Below are 17399 nucleotides of genomic sequence, written 5' to 3' on the forward strand. Positions count from 1 at the left end.
CCGCGGACCGGTGTCGAGCGCTCCTATCGCGGTCGTCGGGCACGGACGACGGTCGACCGGACGCGAACACGGCGAGTACGGTGTATGCACTACGCAGTACGTAATAATATGTCGCACCATGATAATAATATAACCAAAGAACATAACAGTTATATACTTATATCGTGTGTCGCAAAAGGTGCATAATATATGTAGGTATGGCCGTGTGGTCGTATTGGACGAGCATGAATGCATTATATTATTTACAACATGGCAAAACCAGTCATTATTTATGTTTCATGCGCATAATATTCTTGGAATGATACAACAACACTGTCAGTATGCCCGGCTTTAACCGCGTCAAGCCGCAAAGCGGTGACCGTGGTTGAATATGTGATGACTTTACGAGTTCCGACTGTTCCGAGTTTACGACCATGGTCATAATGTCTACGAATTTTAAATGCTCATACATTTTGAAATTTCAAATACTGCCTATATTATATTATTATTTTGTATTTATTATACCTACGGCATACCAAAGGTACATACGCAGGGCGAATTTAATATTTGTACTTATTTATGATGCACCTGTGGCTGTGGCCATAGCCCACAGGCTTAATATTATAAATTATAATGAGTGTATTAGTTGTTGACGAATTCAATTTTGTTTTATTTCTGTAGTTCCAAAACGAATAACTGCTGAGCGTTGAAATTATCACCAAATATTCGCGATAGCAATTACTAGAAATTGTATAATAGGTATGTTCAAAATATTTTGGTTAATTTTCTACATTTATTAGTTTTTTATGTTTGATAAAATAAATCTGTTAAAATCACTAAAGTATATCATATGTATATACTATATATTATATGTATAGTTTATTTATAATTTGGTAATGAAAATTCATAACATTTATAACTATAACACCTGCAGAATGGCTCAATGACATGAACAATTATTACAAGATTGAAGATACCCGATATTCGATAAGATTTTTCATTGAAATTAAATAAAAGTTTAGGGTAAAACCACATGAATTTTTTTCTAGCTATGGATTATTTTGAACTTTGGTTTTTCAGGACTTAAGTGAGTTTCCTATGTAACTTTTAAACCCTATATTGTTACGCCTATGGTAAAACGCCCTCTTAATATATAAATTATTATTACGTGTTAATTGTTACTTTTTAGAAATTGATCTCACTCAGCAATCACCTTTTAGCAGTCAACTTCAGAAAATCCAGCTATGATCCAGTCAAGAATTACAGTTCGTGTTAGACAAACAAATTAACAACGATTCAGTGATTGACGTAAATAATTTAATATTAGTTATCTAATGTGAATGAATAAAATATTTAAATATAGGTAGGTAATATACAAGAACAATAATAATTAATGATGCTATTGATATGATAGTTATTATGGTAGCTTTTGTATATTTATTTTACACACGACCATAAAAATAGCAGCGTAGGTAATTAATAAATATGTGCGTCAGGTGAAGACAAAACTATAAAATGCTATAGTTACGTAATTTAATTTAGCACATAAATGCATATTTTGGGGTTTATTTTTGTTTTTACAGCACACATCTCTCTCTCTCACACACATACTTTTTGATGTACATTACATAATTTTTAACTGGTTGCCATATTTTCTAAATTTCAAAAGATTGTTTCAACCATGAAATATAATATATTCATATTATATAGATAGACGTTTTTTAATTTAATTTTACAACACAGATTATTAAAATAATGCTCGCGTGTATATTTTTTGAAAAGCGCTGGAGGCTGAAATCAGTGACCAATTAGTTTTTACGCGGGTAACGAAAAACGCAGTTTCAAGAGGTAAATGTACTTTTGTATAGCTGCATGTTTGTAATTAATAATTAATTATGTCAAATTAGTCACATGTGAAAATTGTACATTTGCTATTTCTTAATAAAATATTATCAATATTATTCTAAGGAAATACATTTTATTATTTCAACACAGTAAATACATATTTTAATTATTATTTTATATATTTTGTATTCTGCTGATCTTTGAATAATAATATTATATTTCCAAAAAATATAACTAAACTAACTGCCTAAAAATAAATATTTAATTAAATAATTAATTATATTACCTGCATATTGATATAAATTACCTGTGTTAATAGACCGGCATCTTTCAGGTATACAAAAATAATAGTTTTATTAACACCTTTTTTTTGCAGATAAATTTACCGACGATGACATCATCAGTAACACTATTTTCTTGTTCTCCGCTGGTTTGGAAACCATTTGGTCTTTGCTATCTTTTTGCCTGTACGAATTGACGCTAAACAAAGAAATTCAAGACAAATTACGTGTGGAGATATGTTCGATGAAAGCAAAACACGATGGAGTGTTAAATAATGATTATTTGATGGACATACATTACACCAACATGCTATTAGAAGAAATTAAAATTATCGAGAATAATATTATTTTGTATGATCATTCAACTCCAAGGGCTTCGGTTGTTATATCTTGCCTCGTTTATACAATATGAAAGGACTATTTAAACATTTTAAATATTTCTTCTTCAGAGAATGTCATACTCGTGTCAAATAATTCCGTCTTACTAACACATAATATACCAATATTTACTTTGGCAGTTTTAATTTTATGTTGTTAGCGAAGCCTTGAATATTGGATTTTTACGATGTACTAATTCGTAAGTGAGTTATGAGTACATTCAGCAAAATATCGTAACAACCAACGAGGGTACACAGATAATATTCTAATAATTTACTATTTATAAAAACTGTTAATACGTCAAATGAAAGCTAATAACACAAAATAGTAACTGCTGAAAGTACATTTTAGTACGTTATGCGTTAAACGGAGTTGTAAGTTATATGCTAGTTACACAGAGACAACTTAATATGCGGCATGACTTTCTCTTAAAGTTTCAACAATTAGAGCAATACGTTATACATTATAGGAATAATACTGAGACAATATGCAATTCCGGGTTCTTTGTATTAATCATAAATGATCATTAGTGTGAGTATTAGAGTATGGTCTTACTCGTAGAACCAGGGCACATATTGCAGGCACGCACGTCGTGTCAACAGCACGCGTGAATAAAAAGAGTGAATTTTTGTATATAAGAAGTAGATCAGGATTAATTTCACCAAAGAACAGCGTTGTATTAAAATTTAGACCAATCATTGAGCATTAATCATAATTAGTTAGGTACTTATATATTATTTGTATTCCTGAATGATGATTCCTTATGATTAACTGTCATAATATATTATACAAATATTATTTATGTATTTGCAATAAAAAAAGCTTAAGAAGTAAAACTTTATATTGGTAAAACAAGACTGGACCGTATCGACTATCAATCCGTTCAATCACAGCTTTCTAGATTTTCAAACGTTCCCGCTTTCGAAACGACACCTCCAAAGCCTCTCATCACAAATCCTTATCACCTTCTCTGACTTTTGAGGTTCAACCTACCTACTGAAGCGACTTTCATAATTGCAACTACTCAGTGTCCATGGACCGAAATCCACTTTCAGCCCTCTCGGGGGGTCTGGGGGTCTCCCTCATCGACGCTCGGAGACCTAGTATATAAATAAAACATTTTATTTGGGGGATCTGAAATCCACCTCAGGTAGATTGCCTACCTAATAATATACTGCTCGCGTCATTACCAGCGAGTCTCATATATAGAGTTGGCATTTTTAAAGGGACAACGAAGTGCACGATATCAGCTAGTACATAAATATGAACATTTAAAAAATCAATTTTTTTTATAACATTAATAGAGAATTATTAACATACTGTTTTTTGAACTACTATTGCAATTATTTACAGAAACAATATAAAACGATATCAAAAATATTTTGACTTGTCTTGAGCTCTTAACTAACAATTTCAGTTTCATAAAATCTTATTTGTTGGGTCAAAAAGATTGAAATTTGAATACAATGCTCCTAATATATTGTTCTAATGACAGTTGAAAAATTTGAAAAAACATGGTCACAATATTTTTTATGAGCATTTTAATTTTAAATAACCTCAATTCAACCTTATTGTAGTACTAATAAGGTAAAACAGTAAAATGAATTACTTTAATCACATCTTCGTACAGCATCGTTGTTCGTATACAATGTTCTATATCATTGAATTAAAATGTAACACCTTCAGTGCAGATATTCTTTAGATACCTGATGTACTGCAGTAGAATGATATTCACTTACCCACTATTAAAGGATTATTCTATTTGTAATTTGGATATAAATTCCTAGAAAATCGATTTTCCGGGAAAACTGTTAGAACAGGAATTATAAAAAGCTCGTCGGAAATATTCACAGGCATTAAGTACTAATTAATAGTGTAAAGAAAATTACAAAATTCAGATTGTTCCGAGGGGGGGGGGGGTACGTCGATAATATTATAGTATGCCGTGCTGTCCATAGTTACTGTGTGCCTTGTATTAGATTTTAATTATTAGGTGTATAAATATTATATATTTATGAATTTTGAACTACAATATGATTTGAAAATATTTTTTTTTTCGAGTAACGAAATTCTTACTTTAAATGCTTACAAAAAAAAATGTGACTTTATTTCGGCTGTAGCCCATAAGCGCAAAATATGACCCAAACGCAACCCAAAAGCGCAAAAACAAATAACCCAAAAGCGCAAAAAAAATTACCTTTTTAATAACCCATAAGCGCAAATCAAATTTATAAAAAAAAGCATATTTAGTTAAAATTGTAGTTATTATTAATATTAAATTAAGCATAAACATTTTAACAGTGATATTAATTAGTTAAAAAAAATCAAAAAATCAGTAAAAAATAAAAATATAATTTTGAATATAATTTTAAATTATTTAAACAAGTATCAAAAAATCAAAAATCATTAATAAAAAATCAGTAAAAAATAGAAAATATAATTTTAAGTATTATTTTAACCTAACTTTAAACGCCTTAAATTTGAAACTTGAAACCTACTGTTTTCAAGTATTCCAATCAAGAAATTTTTTTTCTTTATACAAGGTCCGAGTTTTTGTATTGGAGATGACTTTAGATTTTCGATTCGTAGATTTTTGACCATTTGATTGTAATTTTAAATAAACTTCTGCTTGATGTTCTTTAATCACTTCAATAAAATTATAAATAGATGGGTGTAGGTTATAAAATTGATCTTTCAAATGACGGTGATATGATTCTGGACCATTGGTAGTCCTTGGCTCGTTCGAAGGTGGCTCAGCCCAGAGATGTAGTGGATATCTGCTGTCATTTTCAATAATATTCGCTAAAATATAATCTGAGAATGCTGATATCTTCTGATTGTCCGGAGCAATAGAAAATAGTTCATAAAATGCTTCAAAAATTTCAGTACGCGGTAAAAAAGCCAATCCAAAGAAATACTTTAACCAATGTGAAATTTCTGATTCATTTTGGCCGTATTCAATTTTAAGTTCCAATTTTGTAATTTGTCTATACCAGGCTTGCCCGAGATGAAACCGGCAACATTTAATTTGTGCATTTGGAAATATACGCAAAACGCCATTATGTACAGATAGTTCAAAATCCAGAAGTATATTTTGAGGTTTTAATTCTTTCTTACATAATGTTTTTATTAAATGCCACATTTTTTCATAAATATCAGTTGTTTAGGATGCTAACAGACAATATACAACTTGGACGTAAATTGATTTATGTAGAACATGAATCGTATAGAGTTGTTCAAAATGAGCGGGACAAACGTAAAATGTACCATCACATAAAATAGTATGACTATTATTGACTAAATATTCTAAATTACTGTTTGTCGTGAATATTACGATTTTCGACTCTTCATCTACATGGAAAAATGTTTAATTACGATGTGTAGTTAAACCATTGGATTTTAATTGTTGTATGAGTTCGAATAATGAAGTAGGTGCTGCGGGAATTATTTTTCGACGTTCTCTATACATGGATTTTCTTATACTAGACATATCGTTGTGTAATAGTTCTGTAGTTTCAACCGCCATCAGTTCACGACGAATAATTTTATTTGGTCGCTCCGAAATACATTCAGTCGCCTTTCGTTTGCTATTATTACGAACTATTTGTCGCTGAATATGCCGATTCTCCACAGTATTATGATTATGAGATATATTTTCATTTTACGTCAAAATATTAGATATTTTAGAATTGGTTTGAATAGTAGAAGTACATTGTCTTACCGTACATCGCCAAGATATATCTCCGCTTGCCATTACTCGCTGATGTCTGTGCTTAAAATCATTGTACACAATACACAATACACCTTTATTTGTGTTAGTTAATGTAAATGACATTTTAATAATTAATTTTTGAAAACTTATAATTTTAATTTTAGTCAAAATCGGACACATAGACGCACGTGGCACGGTGGTAGCACAGACACCAACTGATATAGATGGATATCTGGTATATCGAATTTCAATTAAAAATAAAACGGCTCAATAAGTTATATAAGTCATATCTATAAAGGCACCTGTGACCTGTGTAATTGCAAAGCTATATAGTTATCAAAAATCCTATTTAATGTAAGTTTATACTGTATACACTATTATATATTATATTGTGTACTATAATTTATAGACTATAGTTATCTTAAATGATTATCAACTGCCATCGTAATGTGTAACGATAAGATACAGACAAATGCAATAACCGTCGCGATGCGTTGCTGCAATCTGTCGTGAAACGGATAAGGCCGCGTACCGGCGTACCTATACATGGAAAGCGTAGAGCATCACGCTTTAGGTCAGTAAAATATTGTATCAAACAATTCAATTTTCTTTTGCGTTTTTGAGTCATCGAAAAAAAGGTTGATTTGCGCTTTCGGGTTTCACCGTTAATTTCTGATACTTCTAATCAATAAATGAACAGCTATTATAATAATTATTAAACTAATAACCATTCAATTTTCAATCTTTTGGTCAAAGCAAATCGGTAGTTTTTTTGACATAATATTATATAAAAATGAATTGAAAAAATTGCAATATTATTTGTTCAACCAATGATTAAAGAGAGGTGCCCCATCAAAAAATTGTCCTATGTTTAAAAAAATAAGTATAAAAAAACAATAAAATTAATTTAAAGAAAAAAAGGAAGGGGTGAACGAGCGCCTGCAGGAAAATGCACTTTAAGAATAAAAAAAATTTTTTTTTAATTATCATTGGGAACACACTCCGAATATTGCAGTCTTCAACCTTCAAATACATAAACAGAAATGCTCTGTTGTACCGGTATGGTCGCAAGGGGATGGCAGTGTGGGGGGTGCTGGGATTAATCACCTCCCGGGTAACGCGGGAATAACAGAGGTTTAATTGGGACCCTTAGAATAAAAAGATATGTCGTTTCAGACGGTAAAGATTCATCATGTCGTTCACGGCCGCCCGCAGATCACGATTCATATTGTTACATATTACATTTAATCATTTAAATATTGGTTAGTGGTTACTTAAACGATAAACAAATTATTATATTACTATGAGACATTCCTTGCTCATGCGACGAACCGCTCGTTTTTGTTACCATATTTTTGAGGGCCACACACTACACGCTCCTTGCCGACCGCGATTGGATGACCGTGTTATTATATATTTATAATAGGTATTAAAATAGTGATCCGTCCGACGTTAGATTATAATATAATATCTCATATGCAGTAGGAAGTGCAATCGTGCATTATTTACGCTTAATCCTTTTCTGTGTATTACAACGCGCCTTAGGTAAAAGCGGATCCAAGTCCCTCACCGGCATAGGCGTAACTTGGACTCTATTCGCGTTGGGGCAAAAATAATTTTTGAGAATTTCTACATATTTTCATAATCTTATTTAAATTTAATATTTATTATAAAACTGTTTTATCATTTTTACCACCATCTTTCATTTAACTCATTTTGAGCAAACATTTTTTTATATACCTATACTATAAATTTTATACCAAACAATAATACAATTACTACTTTCTTTTTAAACCATAATTAATATTCATAATTATGTAAAAATTAAAAAGAAACTTTGTAGAAAACAACTTGTTTTAAGTTTTTATATATTTTTTGTGTGTTTCTGCCATCACGGTTTCGGGCAGTAAAAGTCCTATTTGGGTAGGCACTACATCTATAATTAGTATTTAAATAAAATGTAAAAGTGTATGTGTTTTAAATTTACAAGCACTCATTATTTTTTGTTATTGTACAATATTATTACATTAAAATATATTCCTATAAATATAATATAATATATTATATTATGTATATGTTACGGTCAAAGTGTATAATTGGGTTTTGTAGTACAATGCCCAATTTCAATAGACAATGTGGACAATTATACACATTGCCCGGGCATTGCACAGAATGGCACAGTGGGAAATTACAATTAATTAATTAAAATATATAAAACAATTTTTGTTATCTTAATAATTTACAATAATTTATTTTATGAATATTAACTATTTTTAAATATTTTTTTTTCAATTTAAGCTATAATGACATTTAGAAGTACATAGTTTACCTGCAGCCCTACACTTACATTTAATTGTCTTACATTGCTGTTCACAGTTACACCGGTCATATCCTTGACCGCCAAGATTTGAAAATTTTTCTCTAGGCATTCTGCACGTTTATGTGTTAATGGTTTAAGACTTTAAGTAAAACATATTTCGTTATAATATATATATAGTATTTAAAAATTATATTAGAAATAGTGGATGACATCGACTCCATTCGAAAAGAAGCCGGGCCAATCTTCGGGTAACCTTCTTCCAATCTGCTATATAACACGGATGGATACTGGGCGTCTGGGCAGGTTAGCAGTTTCCATCCAGTCTAACAACCTATGATTAGCAGCCAAGTCAGCATAAAAATCTTCATTATCAATATGATACACTAGTGAATCTATAAAAATAATTATATTAAATTATTAATTAATATAATATATACATGAGAAAAATTTAAATATATTTACCTGTATATCAGTATACATAAACTTAATCTTGTCCCCATATAGTATCCCTACATCACGTTATAGTGATAGTCATACATTTGTGTCTTGGAAACATCGAGCACACAAAATACTAAACAAAATATAATAAATGTGTTAGTAAATGTTTAACACAAAAATGTGTATAAGTGTATATTTACCAATATAGATAAAGGTTTATCAAATGTAATAATCTTATTCTCTAGAGCGACTTCGTTAATTTTTCACTGTAATTGGTACAGCGTTTAAGAGTGGACTTATTAATTAACTTCTGGTATAGCCCTTGTATAGCCCAATATAGGTAAACAAGGGAGAAAAAAATAAAAAAAATCACACTACACTATATAATATTATGTAGGTTTTTTTATTTTTTAGAAATCTATGAATTTCTTTTTTAAGCCTGTGTGCAATTAATATAGTATTTTGTGGTTTTCAGTTCAAATGGGTCTTCTCTTGTTCATTTTTACATACATTTTTTAGAGCCATGCCAGCACATGAACAATATTCTTGCGGATTTAGTTTAGGAGAAAAGTTCCGGATAACATATATGATAATATTTGTACGAAGAAAAGTGTTAAGCTGAAGATTTTGCTTAAATATCATTAAAATATAATGTATCTGCTGTACAAAAATGTATACTGTTTTGTAATGGTGTTTAGGTTAATGTATTAGATGGTGCTGATCCAATACTGCTAAAAATAAATCCAAGCACCGCAAGTACTTTTAAATTTACCAATGGCTAAAATGTAGAAATATTTTATTTATTGTTTATTTACACGTTTAGTTAAATAAAGGTGACAAAACAGATCAAAAGGTATAAATGTATAATACAGGCATTAAACTTCTTATAAAAATAATAATTAAAAAAAAACATTTATAATTTCTACTTATTTACATACATTTACATATTTACATTAGAGTCAATTACTGTTTTTGATAAAATATATGCTACCAACAAAGTTTTGGTTTTATTTCTATAAGCCAAGTATTCAAACGTCATTTGTTTATTTTTTGGAAATATTTGCCTTCAAGTTAGATAAAGGTATTCATCTCGTTAATAACAATTAACCTCAGCTACGTTTGGCAGCTGATGTACAAAAATTTACTATTTTATAAAATTAAAATATACAATAATCCCACAAATATATAAATAAATATTACAAATAAAACATTTTTAAAAAACAAACAAAAAAATTTTTTTGAACTTAATATTTATATAAATTATAATTAAGGTAATACAATTTTTCTTATTCATAGATAAAAACAATAAAATAAAATATGAAATTCTTAAAATACTACTTATGAAATCAATTTCCATTTTCAATTTGCAAAAATATTTTTTGTTAAATACAATTTCCCTGGGTGATTGATTTACCCGACTTAAAAATTAAATCATATCATTTCATTGTACAGCAAGTTGTCTATATTATTCTATTGATCCGATCTTTGATTACTGTACATAGTTTGTTGGCTAATATTATTACTTTTTATTTAACTCTATATAGGATGTAGATGATTTTTATTTATTGTCATTTTGATATATCAATAAAATAATTTTTTTACATTATTTAAATTGAAATTTCATCTATTAAAACGAAAAAATGGAAATAGTGACTTCTTGGATAATGGATATTTCCATTCTTATAAATAATTATTTTGTATTCAAACCTAGTTTACTAACTTAAGACTTATAATGTTTGAACTAGAATTAAGTGATTTGATTTAATTTTGTATAATAATGCAAAATGACTTATGATTCTTATGATCGAAAGATTCACTGAATCAGTTTATCAAAGTAAACATGTCCTATCTTGACTACTCAACAATGTATTCTTCAGTTCATACATCTTAAGTTATATTTTGTTAATTTAATCTACAGTTAAATGTTTTTTTCTTGTATTGAATGACAAACCTTAACCCAAAAATATGTATAATTATATTTTCAATTTCAGCTATATAATTTTTTTTAATACAGATATAAAATCACAGTTTTTAATAATTTATCCATTATTTATGTGTCTATATCGTGTAACTAATGTACCTACTACCTTAATACCTTATACATAAAATATACACAGATTTTAACAAGTAAATGCAATTTTTACCTTTTATATGACATAAATTAGAAAACATTTACAACTGATATTAATATATGTACGTTTTGGAAACGGCCTATGCCCTATATAACAAAAAATATTACGAATAATTGTTGTTGAACAAATAATTTAAATCATTAAACCGTATTCAGCATTAACTGTTACATCTTAATGTTATTGGAAATGTATATCAATTGGATCATGTGTTACTATATCAGCATGGTATTGTCATTGGTATATAAAGGAGTATACATTTCTTATTGTCAATAGTCAATATTGTTTATAGTTCATACCACTTACAAGTTAGAACTATTACATTATTACACTACAAACCTAAATTTACTTTGTTTGAAACAGCCCTCTTATACTTTATCCATTTTTGTTTTCATACGACATGTGACATGTGACTTATGATTTACGTAATTTAACAACTTTTTTGGCATTAACTAATTCAAATTGGTCTAGTAAATTCATGTGTACAACTAACAAACCTAAAATGTTTATGTTTTTTTTTAAAATATTAACTATTTTAAGAAATATCCACAGCGACCTCTGCAAAGTATAAACTATACTTGTAGGTACCTGGTACTTAACATGTAGGGTAAGTTATTAAATAAAACAATAATTATAGGTAGGTACGAAGGAAGCTATACATTTTTTGACTTTGTCATACGGTTTTTTTCTCCCGTCACTTACCTTTATGTGAAAGCCTTAGTTAGGTCAGCCGCCTACACGGCTGTATATAGTGTAGAAGTATAATAAAATCACACAATTTTTTACCAAATATACATCGGTGATTGCACACTATTATAGAATAATATTGTTTAATAACACATTAATGTCGGGCCTAGAGAGAATATTATAGGCTCGATTAAAGTATCCATTTTTTTTATTACTTTTGTATTTCAAAGCCTAATATTGAATTTTTTTCAAGTCTCGACACTTCTAGTGTTTTATGTTAAGTTATAGTTTAACCTTTAAGACTAATAATAATATTGTTAGATGCCGGACGTAAAAATTGACTCACGACAGTAGAGTATGTAAAAATCTAAATGGCCTATACGCAGAGTTCCGTGATCTACTGTTCTGCATTGTATAGATTTAAACACTCTCAATAATATTCTGTTTCGGAATTTGAAATAAAAAGTGTATCGTATAATCCAAAGAAGTCAAAAACTCAAAAACTGATGACAATATTATATTATAATACCCATCATCTATGGCAAAAGCCGATCGTCGTCACTCACCGGTGACGATTCGCAATTCTAATAATTTCATCGAACAAAAGAGAAATGTGTATGGCAACAATAAACATTTACTCACATATTTCATTCTACTCTAGTAATTTTTATAAAAATCTCGATTTTTTCAATTCGAATTTAGATGAAGAAAGAAGTTCCTCGATATGGCGTCTGCACTTAAGGTATGGCGCCTTGCAGCTATGTATTACCCGAAGAGTCGATGTATACGTAAGTTTGATTACTTATACTTTTGGGGCTTAAATATTTTACTTTTTAGTCTTAAAATTAAAATTTGATTTGCTACCCGGGTGAAGTAGGGGCATATTTTTTATTCCCGAGCGCGCAACACAAAAAAATACGGTATCACAAACGACGACGGCATATCCAGGTCGCAGAATAATAACGTATTTATAAAATTAAATAAATATAAACAGTGTTGTACATATTAGTCATATTACAGTAGTACAGTACACGGTAGTTTTTATGTCCCGCAAAATTCAACAATTTTAATTTTTAGTTTATATAAATATTAAGTAATATATTATGAATATTACTTTGCCGTCGGCTTTTAATCGAACCGTGAATTAAAGCGACGCCGTCGTACATCAAACATCAAACTATTTAATAAAGCTGGGAAATATACCTAACCAATGCACTCAAAATGAATACATAAAATATTAATTATTAATTTCGTGCTCGACAGTATTCGGAGAAAAGATTTAACTTGGAATTTTCGGTATACGGTAAATGTGATGCATTAGGCACTGAATACCTTTATGTTAAATCTAAAAAGTAGTAATCACATTTATTACAATACGATTTGTATTTAATAACTCATAAATAAATATGCTTGTGCTTCGAATATTTTAACACCACCTTTATCAATTATTAAATTAAAAATTGAAATAATAGGTACTTTATAAATTGTTGTTATTTAAATTTGAAAATTATAAACTATTTTGGTTATTGTTATACCATCATTATCTTAATGATCAAATCTCAAACACGGACCTTCTTGATATAAAAATTTGTTATGTACCATATATCTATGGTTTTATCATATTGACGTAGTATAAATTATAATGCAATCCGTGGCGATTGTCGAAGTAGTTGCAAAGACGCAATCGATCTAAAATTTCAATTANTTGCAAAGACGCAATCGGTCTAAAATTTCAATTATTAGCAAAGCAGAGATGGACAAGAAACATGAAGCGATCCGTACGGTTTTTTTCTTCATAATAAATCTCAATGTTTCAGACTTAAGTTCAGTCGAGGGCATCTGATTTATTCCGCAGTGCACACACAATAATCAGGGATTCCGCCGAAGACCGAAAGTGTCGATGTTTCAAGTAATTAATTTTGGTTTCATATTTTTTTGGTTGTTAAATTTACTTTTTATACTTCAAATAAAAATTTAATTTCATGAAAAATATGCTACCCCTATGTAGACACATATTTTATTTCTGAGGGTAAATGCATAAAATAAGAGAGATCAAAATTAATAATATACACACGCCGCTCGTCGTCATCGTTTTTCTGCTCCCTGTTTGTAGGGTAATTTCATAATTATAACTTATTTTTAACGAGTTGAAATAGACATACATTATATGGTTTAATTTAGAATTACCCGTTATAAGTGATTACTCATAAGACACAATTTTAATTTAAAACTTATAATTTTTTTTTAATCCAAAGTTAGCCGTTGCATTACACTATTAATTTAGTGTTACATATATTTCATTGTTCTATTATATATTAATATTACAATTACATTATATTATAGTTGTATCTAAAAAACAAAAATGTTCACGGAATGGTAAACTCACTATCCTAACCAGTAATCATCCCGTACAGGTGATTATGAAAAATATACTTTTATACTAGCATAGGTATCTTTATATAATATTGTGTGCATAACAATCCTAATATATTGACATAGGCGTTCAAATATCCTAACTTTTTGTAGTTATTCAAACCTAGGTGTGTACCTACGAGTTCAAAAATTAAAGTTATTTCAATTTTAACTCTTTAACTTCTTTAAGACTTCGAGCGGAGCGATGAATGTATTGATTTTCCAATTTATTTTTTAAAGTTTTTTTGTTAATGTCTTTCCGCTATTTTGGGAGAGTAAAAGTGCTTCGATTTTCTTCAACAGCATCTTTTCTGTTAGAAATGTGAATAGTATCGGTACTTCGTGTAGTCGAAAGTAAAAAATTCTCAATAGTTTTCAAAAGCGGCAGGAAAAACAAACAAAAAATTAAGGAAAAAAAGTGAATTTTTACAGAAACCGGGTTTTGACCAATTCGATTTAGGTTTTTGATGTAACTCTCAAATAAAAAAATCGTAGACCGTAGACCGAGAATTTTTACTGAATATTTATTACGGCGTTTTCCATAAACCATACAATTTTGACAACACATTTTTATATCCGTTTGAATTTTGAATTTTGACAAAATTAGTTTAAGTCACGAAAATGTGCAAAATATTTTGAGTTAGAAATTCATACAAATTTTTCGTTTTATATCTAAGTTTTTAAAACTTAATACAAATTCCTTATAAGGTTGTCAAACCTTTATCAAAAAAAAAACAAATTCTACCGGAAAGTCAAATTAAATTTTTATAAACATTTGAAGTTGACATTATGACAACATTTAATATTCACTCCATTTCTCATATAGTGATTTTTACTTATTTTATTATAATGGAACAACCAATAATTGCAGATATTTGAAATTCACATCATTTGTTCATATTTTCAATTCATATACTTCATACAATTTTCAAATTATTTTGACTAGTTTTGAGCTGTTAACACACAATTTGAATTTTGAATTTTTTTAGTTTATTTAGTTTATTTTACTATAATTGTTAATAAAATTGTATTTGTTGGGCAAAAAAGCTTGAAAAATTCAATACAATTCTCCTGATGGATATTTAAAATATTAGTTAAAAACTATTTAAAATAAATAAACAAGATATTTGTAATGAGCATTTAAAGTTTAAATTTTAACAAAATCCACATCATTTAAAATATACAAATAATTTTATAATTTAAAATTTTTGAAATATTCAACTTTTGTAGGTTAGGGTTGAAAATTCAAAACAAAGTTCCAAGCAAGTAGGTTAGGTTAGGTTAATTTATTGCAATAATTATTTATTTTCTTAACACAATATTTCAGGAATTAATATATTATAAATTAATTAATAATAAAAATAATTGATTTAAACGATATTTATAAAATATTGAAATAAAATAAACACACTTGCTAATCAGTAATGTTAACTAGTCCCTGAGTATTATACTATTATTAAAATAAAAATGAACAAATAGCAGAGTTCTAGTAGATAGCTAACTAGCCGTGCATATAGTGAAAAAATATGACTTTCGTAAGGTATAAAACTTATACGTTATTAAATAAAATAGTTAAGACACAAATTAACATATAATAACTACGTATAGGTAAGATAAAAGCTACAACTTAAAGAGATTATTTTAGCTATATAATATCTGTAATTTCTAATAACAAATAGCTCATACGTATATTGTTGAACATTTTACTATTTAGGCTGCGTTTTTTTCAGAGATGGTATTCGTCAGTGAAAATTTGCCAATTTTGAATACAATGTCATACTATGCAGTGTGAACTGTGTTGACGTGAGTGTTTCAAAGACTTAGTTGTATAGCAGAAAACATGTGGTATGTACTTTTTATTTATCAGTAGATTTATTTAATATTGTTAAATGATCAGAGTTTGTATTGCCCCCAACTTTTCGATTTAATTGTGTTGTAACTACTGGTATAACGCTATTCCGGCTATCAATAAAACTATGATAAAAATTATGAAATTGGTCAGGTATGAAATTTATTTTATTTTTTGTATTAAATTTGTTTTTGTAATATTTAAATATTTTCACCGATTATCAGGTACGATGACCTGTAGGCGCTATAGAGACTGTGTGTGTGTGTGAGAAAGAAAGAGAGGTAGTGAGATGGAAAAAGGGGGGGGGAATAGAGAGAGAGAGAGTAAGAGAGAAAGACTGAGTGAGAAAAAGTGGGTGGGGAGAGAGAAGGGAGAGCGAGTGAGACTTGTAGGGAGGGTGAATAGGAAGTGTGGAGGTAGAATAGTTATGTTAACAATGTCGAATACTTAGGAAAAGTTCTTGAATGGCCTTTGCTAGACCAATCAGCTGAAAAACTACCTAGTGATTGGTTGAAAACCTTTACTTGTGGGATAGAATAAAAAGATCGGTAGAGGATGTCAGAGCACCGATTGTTTGCTCTCAGTATCCCACGCACAACAAAGCAAATAATGTATCAGAACCAACCATATATTGTTACTTTAATAATGGTTGGTTCTGCTAAACATAAATTTGCTTTGTCGCGCGTGGGACATAAAGAGCAAACAAATGGTGCGTGGACATCCTCTCAATAGTGTCATCAAGTTGAACAAAAAATTTCGAAAAGACGTATTTCTATGTCAAATCATGGGTTTTTAATCATTAAAAATTCGCAAAAAATAAAAATTGAAATTAAGTTTAAAAGTAATAGACAATAGAGAATATTTGAATGCGAAGTTTAAAATAATAAAATAAACTTTTAAAAAAAAGGAAAAATGCTTATCAGTAGTCAAATCGCATACCAATGCTCCGCCTTTGTTCGTACAAATACGCATATGTATGCTTTTTGAACCGCTGCATTTCGTCTGCTACTGCATTTTAACATGAATGAACCTGCGTAATCCACTCCACAGTTTTCAAAGCACCTACTTGAACGGTCAGCTTGGAGCGTTGGCAGATTAGGTACCTATAAAAAGCGACACATTTTTTGGCTGCGCTTTGAAACATGTTACGCACTGATCCACCGTTTGCCAACCTACCACCTGCGCGCACAAATCCGTTGCCGTCTATAAATGGGTTTAACTTATTTATTTTGCTTTTTACTAACAAATTACGATTATTTTTTAACTCTTCAATTTCTATTGAGAAATGTGCTCGTTGTATGTATAGATTTTATAATAATTTTTGTCTCCGCTGAGATCTCGTTTGCATTCAGTGGCCCCATTATTCGAG

The 17399-nt window shown here is 29.2% G+C and overlaps 1 protein-coding gene and 2 long non-coding RNA genes across 4 annotated transcripts; 2 read left to right on the forward strand and 1 right to left on the reverse strand.

The window, feature by feature from the left end:
• Window positions 1-77: 77 nt before the first annotated feature.
• On the forward strand, window positions 78-2798 carry LOC111041132. Of its 2 annotated transcripts, XR_002605286.1 has the most exons (3): window positions 78-738; window positions 1169-1287; window positions 2201-2798. It is a non-coding gene; the product is annotated as an uncharacterized LOC111041132 (long non-coding RNA). The 2 variants fall into 2 exon arrangements; XR_002605285.1 differs by lacking the exon at window positions 78-738 and having other exon boundaries at window positions 904-1287.
• A 2188-nt stretch (window positions 2799-4986) lies between these two features.
• On the reverse strand, window positions 4987-5625 carry LOC111041129. The gene has a single exon (XM_022325291.1). It carries the CDS (start codon window positions 5623-5625, stop codon window positions 4987-4989), a length of 639 nt encoding a protein of 212 aa, XP_022180983.1.
• Window positions 5626-12512: 6887 nt separating this feature from the next.
• Window positions 12513-16027, forward strand: LOC111041133. Its single transcript, XR_002605287.1, has 2 exons — window positions 12513-12557; window positions 15912-16027. It is a non-coding gene; the product is annotated as an uncharacterized LOC111041133 (long non-coding RNA).
• Window positions 16028-17399: the final 1372 nt, after the last annotated feature.

Source organism: Myzus persicae, unplaced genomic scaffold, assembly GCF_001856785.1.
Source record: "Myzus persicae strain clone G006 unplaced genomic scaffold, MPER_G0061.0, whole genome shotgun sequence".
Classification (NCBI taxonomy): Eukaryota; Metazoa; Arthropoda; class Insecta; order Hemiptera; family Aphididae; genus Myzus; species Myzus persicae.